The sequence below is a fragment of the Mercenaria mercenaria genome, chromosome 6 (assembly GCF_021730395.1).
Source record: "Mercenaria mercenaria strain notata chromosome 6, MADL_Memer_1, whole genome shotgun sequence".
NCBI classification, from domain to species: domain Eukaryota; kingdom Metazoa; phylum Mollusca; class Bivalvia; order Venerida; family Veneridae; genus Mercenaria; species Mercenaria mercenaria.
In genome coordinates this window covers 74,593,840-74,601,983 of record NC_069366.1, presented here as the reverse complement: position 1 = coordinate 74,601,983, position 8,144 = coordinate 74,593,840, and the positions used below count along the sequence as shown (strand labels likewise).

Sequence of the window (8,144 nt, the reverse complement as noted above, 5' to 3'; positions counted from 1 at the left end):
AATGTGTTTCTGTACTTTATTAAAAGAATAGTATGTTATGTTATTCAGATATGTTGCTTAAGGCGTGCAGATAATTTCATTTTTTTTTTCATTTTAATTAGTGATATAGCAATCGGCAATTCTTTGCAAGTTTACACGGACAGTTTTTTTTTGTAACACAACCAAAACAGTTTTATCATCATTTAGAAAAATCATATTTCACCGCTATATTGGACAGCAGTCCTCCGTCAACCGGATGCAACTGGCCAGTAACCATACTTGAATAGTCACTAAGAAGGTACAATACCGGCCAAACAACTTCCTCCACCTTTGCAACTCTACCCATAGGTGTTTGGGAAGTTAAACCCTTTGCAGTATTCTTTAGATTTGTAACCATAGGCGTCACGACAGTCGCAGGATTGACCGAATTAACCCTTATCTGGTATGGTCCAAGTTCCAGTGCAAATTGTTTAGTGACCATATCCAGCCCTGCTTTCGAAACATTGTACGGCAAGTAAGAATAACACGCACCTATTCCGGCCACACTTGAAATATTCACGATAGATCCTTTTACTTTGGCATCAATCATTTTCTTTGCAACCAATTGTGCACAATTTATTGCGCCCAGCAGATTAATGTCCAATATTTTGATGATTTCGTCTCTCGGACAATCAACTGCAGAACAACTCTCTCCAAGAATCCCGGCGTTGTTGACCAAACCATTGAGCGGTTCTAAATCTTCGAGCTTTCTTCTGGTATCATCCCAGTTGGATACGTCAGCAAGTATAGGAACAATCTTAGGATGTTCAGCTACCAAAGTGTCGAGAGTAGACTTCGTACGACTGAGAGCATAAACTTTACACCCAGCTTCATTTAGTGCAATAGCTATAGCGCGTCCGATTCCTTTACCTGCACCAGTAACAAGAACTTTCTTGCCATTAAAATCGAAAGACATTTTTAAAGAGATATCCAGTCAAAATCATTTAAGACCTTTTCAATGTCTTTTCACATTTAATTATAAACACTCAAAATACATCACTTGCTTATGACATTCTTTTTTATAAGATAATTGCGATAACCTAAATGTTCAACGTAGTGCAACGGTAAACATTTATGCTTATACTGTCATTGAATGTCATTAAAGTATCAAATATAGGAGACCGTGTGCTGTGGTAAATAAGACACGTAGCCGTTCAAACACGAATTAAACAGTCAGCCAATAATCAGACTTTTATTGCAACTTTTTAAGTATCCACAAAAAAAAAACAACACTTTAATTTCTGAAAAACATACAATGTGTCATAGAATGGCCTGCATAGAATTTATTATAGTCAACTTAATATACATTTGTAAATGACTTAACTTAATTATTATACATGTACAAAGTTTGAAATTAATTTATAATACTAATAGTTTTTCAGGAGTTGTCCCGATACCGAGGAGAATTTTCAATTTACGACCTTCGCCTTTGTTCAAATTGCTCAAAACAGAACGAGTTCATCTTCTGTCGTGTAGCATAAGCGTGTATTTGTGTGTGTGTGTGTGTGTGTGTGTGCGCGCGCGTGTGCGTGTGTGTGAGTGTGTGTGTGTGTGCGTGCGTGCGTGCGTGTGTGCGTGCGTGCGTGTTCGGGTTTAACGTCTTTTTCAACATTTTTTCAGTCATATAAACGACGATGTCTACAGCAATGAGCACAATGCCCAACTTTATAGTGCTGCCTGACTGGAATATCACGCCGTAGACACGAGACACGATACCCCACCTAGTCACATTATACTGACACCGGGCTGGCCAGTCCTTGCACTACCCTCTTAATGCTGAGCGCCAAGCGAGGAAGCTACTAGTACCTTTTTTATGTCTTTGGTAGAACGCGGCCGGGGATCGAACCCACGACCTCCCGCACTCGAAGCGGACGTTCTACCACTAGGCTACCGAGGCGGTTCCAATAAGTTTTAAATTCAAAGTTATGAACTTTATTTTTTGTTTGGAAGAAAAAAATGCGTCCATATCATAAACGCAATCGGCGAGGATAGAGTCGGAAACATATATACGCCTACTCGTATTTGTAACAAACAGGAAGCAATAGCTCAGATATAAATTTAAAACGTCTTCATGGAATAATATAATGTTTTTGGAGATTGATATGTCGCTGTAAACGAGGCGGAATTAATGCATTTTCCGTGAAACTGTAATATCTGGGGAATTCTATAACAAATCTGTCTAGCGCGAATGCATCAGCATTCAGGAAGCTGCAGTTATAGAATCACAATCAAGAATCAGGAACTTTCCTCTTCACGAAATGAATTTACTGTATTGCATCCGCCATGAATTGTAAAATTGCTCCCCAGTCTTAGAAGAAAAGTTCTAAGAAAACAAGAACAATGGCTAGTTTGAGAAACATGCCCTTCGTAAAAATCAAATTAAATAAAATGTTCTTCTAAGAAGGTGGAGGAAACAGTCCGGAGAATGGAATTATTTCAAACTAGTTAGTGTCCGGTATTGAAAATGTAGTATATGTACACGATATCCTGAAAATGCACTAATTTTTGTAACCCATGATTCAAGTTGCATGCCATCATAAGCCAAAATTTCCCTTAAGATATCCATTTGGCAGATTGCATTAGTTTATCGCTTCGGTTGACATTTTCTTCTTCTGGTGAATATCGCATCATATTAAATGGATTCATAATCAACAATTGTTTTATTACTTTAAAGTTTTTTCTCTCTCGGCTGAATGGTAGTAACCAATATTTGATAGATAAAATACTTCTAATTTTTTATTTAAAAGTTTAACATATTTAAATTTATAACGTATCAGGAAACAGTCGTAGGAAGTGGAGATTCACCTTGCCTCGTCTTGCTTTTAGCCTGCTTACCACACATGAAACAAACATTTTCACTTCGGAGACATTATGTTTGAATCGGCATTAAGTTGATGCTCTAGAAAGGGTTTCTGTCTACAGTCTGACAGATCTATGACTAAGAAATATGGGAGATTTAGACTTCTTCTTTTTTGAAAATTCGTCTGTAATACATGTAACAGACAAACGAGTACATTTCGATTACCAGCAAGTTGTTAATGTTTTTCAGTCAATACTGGTGAAAGTTCAAACCCGACTGACAAATTCTCTTACTAATATTCTTACCAAATACAGTTGAAATCTTTTTAAATTTGGAAATTGCCAGTAGTGCATGTTCTATCGCTTGAATGTTTGACAGAATAATACTCGAAATTATGGCGCTTTTTCCCTGCATGCAAGTGCTTTACATCTAAACGTTCGATGATCTCCCTTACCTGCATCAACGCTTTCAGTGTTGTTACTCGAATGCGTTGTTTCCGCAGGTATGACATATTTCATCTTAAAGACAAGTTGTACAAGAATAGACTGCATCTTTTTAAATATATTTTGGAAGGTTACTGAAAATAGATCAAATTCATATTATCAGCCGCACTATGAGAAAACCAACATAGTGCATTTGCGACCAGCATGGATCCTGACCCTGACCAGACTGCGCGGATGCGCAGGCTGATCTATGCTGGTCGCAAATGCACTATGTTGGTTTTCTCATGGTGCGGCTTATATAATAGGCCTGTAAATTTTGGATGATCCAAATATCAGCCAAATTTATAACGTTTACACCTTGGGGTTTTGTCCAGCAGAGTTGAGTTCTGACGTGTAGGACTATCACTATTTCAAAAAAGTCGCCCGATTCATGGGCGGTTCGAACACTGTGAGTAAGGTACTGCTGAATAGCTCCTGCATATTCGTTGCACGTTAAAATCATTTTTGAGTCGTAGCGCATTGAAAAGTAAGATTTCGAAAGCTAGATTTATAAAAAAGGAGATCATGGCTTAAACACATTCAATACTTTATCACAAAGGAATAAAATTTATCGACACTGACCAGACTTGAGAACTGTTTCATTAACATGTCCCCCAAACTCCTTTGTTACTTATTAAGGGCTAAATTGTCACTTCTAACAAAGAAATGATATTCCCAAATACAGCGCTCTTGTTTCACATATGTGTAGATATTTCACTGAAGACTTGGAATTTCAAATCAAACTTTTTCGAAATAATAATTGTAGTTAAAAGCAGCAAAATGTTGTATCAAACTACTAGTAATAAAAAAAGAAACGTTCGCGTTCGGCATCATCATCTTTAATCAAAACCTGACTATTTACGCGCAACGCATCATTTTCTCATTTTCATTAACATTTCTTTTACGTAGTATCAGGCTATTGACACACAGTCTGTATTTTTGCATAAAATAAACATACATTAGCAATCACTTGAACAATATCACCAAGAAATCTTTATTTTCGATAAATTATTGACTATACGTGTAAGGCATCGTACGACTTTATTTTGAAAAAGTTCTCGACTCGCTCAAAACATCGAGGTAATCTAAGAAACCAAGAAAGCTACAGTTTAGGGTGATATACAGTCGGAAAGTGATTTTTGTGCTGCTTAGCCTGTGTTATGTCTAATGAAAAACGGTTGCATATAAATGTCACTTACTTCGCATTTTTCGTGAAATTTGGCTCCACGGCCGCCATTTTATCAGTGTTACGCATCATTTTAGGTCACGTGTTCTCCCAACACTTAATTTTTTTCAATCTTTACGTTTAACAACATTGAGCTGTATAAACTCAAAATAGATACAGAATGTAAATACATAAATAAGATACATGCTGCATACTTAAATAAAAAAACATACATCGGGCATGATCTATGGAAAAAAAGAAAATTGTGAAGGAAAATAAATGTATGTAGTTATGACGACATTTGAACAATAGAACCCAACATAAGATCTGGAGGAAAAATAAATTGAGATCTATTCCAATGGCGACACCATTGACTAGTCAAGTCTGTAATCGTTTCGCAAACATAGAAGAGACATTTTGCTGTTAAACAGTCATTCTTTTATTAATTACTTTTTGAGACTTTGATTGTTTATTCTGCCGATTGTCAGGAAACTGTCAGAGCGAGTGCTCCGCGAGACTGACAAGTCAAATCGTGTGGAAATCTCCAGAATTTATATGAACGACGTGCACAGATTTGGTGTATTTAGACAAATTTCTTCACGACCTGAAATGAGATTAGACATGTAAGTGGGAGATAGACTATAAAGTAAAATAGGATGAGACGATGTTTTTTCCTTCGCACTGCGAGGGTCTCCTACTTTAAATCATGTAGTAGCTTCTGGATGTTGCATAATTTTGTTGCACCGGTTACTACACTTCACTGCTACTATAGCCTTTGTACTTTCATTTTCTTTACTTTCAAAAAAAAAAAAAAAAAAAGCTTAAGGTCTTCCGACGCCACTTTCTTTTTTGTCAAATACATATAAAAATGTACTATATTCCTTACCTCTAAAAATATGGTGAAAGCGAATACTCCAGTTAAAGATTTCAGATAGTGAACATTATAAATTTCTTTTCTGTTTCTAAGGCAAGGTCACTCACATTTTAGTGGTCCAGCGTCGTAATAACGCTGTAATATCCAGCAAGATTTATCAGTTTAACTCTTGAATGTGGCCATTTGAAGCACTTTGTACATCTTTCTAAGAACAAAGAATGACTGTATATATAATATTCCTGAAGAATTGATGGAATGGGTTACAGAACTGTGATTCATATGCGGGAAATTTTTAGACGTGGCTAAACCACGGGGGAGGAAGTGTTACACGAAAGATGGAGTTCTTCTGATAACCTGTCATGTTTTCTTCTGATAACTGTTACGGAGTTCCTGGAAAACGTTACAGAGTTCTCCTGATGTCTGAATGACGAGCCAAGGAATCGGTGGATAAAATGGTAATTATTTATCTTTAAATAGAGAGAATGGGGTGTAAAACTAAAGTTTGATGATCAAGGTTGCCTGATGTATTGTGCTATGCGTCAGAATAAACTGTTTAGTCTAATAATCAGTGCCACTTCTTTGAAATGAAGACATTTTGAGTAAAATATCGAAATCGTTTGCTTTTTCATACATATTATTCTTCTTATTCACGTTCTTCATCCTCACCACATGCAATAGAATAATTTTAGCGCAAAGTTGCAAGCATAAACCATTTTCTAACAATTTTATGCCCGATTTTTCAAAAGTTACGGAATTTAGGTGATAACTCTGAAGATGTTACAGAGTTCTTATGATAACTTTTATTACTGCCAGGGTGTTTCATGAGCTATGTTAAGATACTTTTTAGCTAATTTAATTATTTACAAAGGGTGTTAATGATGTTCTAACGTAATATATTTATCCAATGCACAGTATTGTGGTTATATAATGTACGGTATGAGTCTTTTGTAAAGTTTAAAACTATGTGCAGTATAATGACATATATAGTAAAATACGAATGGATAACAAATGCAGTAAATTGTATTTTTTCGTTCTATCAATGGATGTGCCATTGTTCGTGAACAACGGTTTATTGGTTTCCGTTTTGATTGATCACTGAATTGAAATCAAATCCGTTCATCTATTTGCTGCATTTGCAGAGGCTGTCTTTTTCTGAAGTGGTTTATCGGATTAATATGTATGACTGCTGTTGTCATCGCATGCAGTTCAATTGCTTGTCTAGTATGCATATTCATATTATGACCTTTACGTTGAGTTAATATGTGGTAGGTTGAAAAGGCCAATATGCTAGGTAAAGCTTTAGATAATTGTCCTTTGTTTCAGGATGCGACAGTCAGATATAAATACTGTCATAAAAGATTCCTAACGTCTGAAGCAGTTGCTCATGTTGTAAATATTCATCCTGAAAGGAAAGTCGCAATTATAACATTGAGGCCATGTAGCAAATTTAAAACAACTGTTTATGCACATTCTTGGTTGGTGTATTTATTCTTTTTAATTTGTGTACAGGACTTTATGTAGTATCTTTCGTCAACACTTGTATCAAACCATCTTTTTGATTCCACATCTCATTGTTTTTTTTTATTTCGATGTAAATGAGATGTGAAACCAAAATTTGTAGTCCTGTTTGGCGCCATATAACCTATACTGTGTTGGTGCGCCGTAAAACCCAAATAAATAAATAAATAAATAAACATTTTTCATCATAGGATATTTTTTATTCGTCCTGTCCAATGTCTCCCCCCAAGTAAATCAAACTGTGTTTTAAGTTTGCCACAGTCATACATATTAATCCAATAAACCGCTTCAGAAAAAGACAGCCTCTGCAAATGCAGCAAATAGATGAACGGATTTGATTTCAACTGGGTGACCAAAAACACTTTTATGTACATATGGATTTGCTTATATTTGGGATAATTCATTTTCGGTTGATAAAAATCTTTTAGAAAATTTTAAGGTAACGGGTGATAGATTGTTTTACGTTGGTTTTAACCAGGTATGTATAACAACTGCCTCGATAGCCTAGTGGTAGAGCGTCCGCTTCGAGTTCCGGCAGCGTCATACCAAAGACGTAAAAAATGGTACCAGTGGCTCCCTTGCTTGGCGCTCAGCATTTAAAGGGCAGAAACTGGCCTCTTCTCTCATACCCTCGTGGCGATGGATTCCATCAGGAATGAGGTGTCGAGAGTGATTAATATAAGTTGTAGAACTTCCTTCACAATCGACCTAAAATAAATTATGTATAAACTAACTGCAAAAAATCCTTTTGATTGCGCAGTATATTTAGTTATTTATTTTTATATAATGCGATTAAGAACGGCAGCAAACGCTCTTAGAAATCAAACAGGAAGATATTCCAGAAATAGAATACCTAGAAATGAAAGATATTGTCAATGCTGTCATTCTGTAGACTTGGAAGATGAATGTCATTTTATTTTAATATGCCATTGCTATATAGAATTACGCAAAAAAGGTATTGCAATATTCTATTTTGCTAGACCAAGCGTTTATAAATTGTTAGATTTGATTCAATCAGAAAATAAAATGAAATTTTATCGATTAGCATTGTACTGTAAAACCGCACTGTCTAAGAGAAACTCTACTTGGATTCAGTGTTGTTATATTTTCTAGTCCTTCGGAATCATTGAGTTCATTCAATATAAGTGTAAAAGAGTTCCGCTTAAGCCGGTGCTAGGGGGCGTGAGAGGTGCTGAACATTTCATTACTTCTCATGAACAGACTGAATCAAACCGAGTCTGCTATTATTCTTCTTTGTTGCATTCTTTGCTTCCAAAAGGTCTTTTT

The 8,144-nt window shown here is 35.9% G+C and overlaps 1 protein-coding gene across 1 annotated transcript; it reads right to left on the bottom strand.

Annotated features, from left to right (window-relative positions):
• Positions 1-2: 2 nt before the first annotated feature.
• On the bottom strand, positions 3-1,066 carry LOC123550377 (L-xylulose reductase-like). The gene has a single exon (XM_045338806.2). It carries the CDS (start codon positions 932-934, stop codon positions 179-181), a length of 756 nt encoding a protein of 251 aa, XP_045194741.2. The 5' UTR covers positions 935-1,066; the 3' UTR covers positions 3-178.
• Positions 1,067-8,144: the final 7,078 nt, after the last annotated feature.

Coding starts and splice junctions, on each gene's coding strand:
- LOC123550377 (XM_045338806.2), bottom strand. CDS start 934: ATGTCTTTCGATTTTAATGGCAAGAAAGTTCTTGTTACTGGTGCAGGT.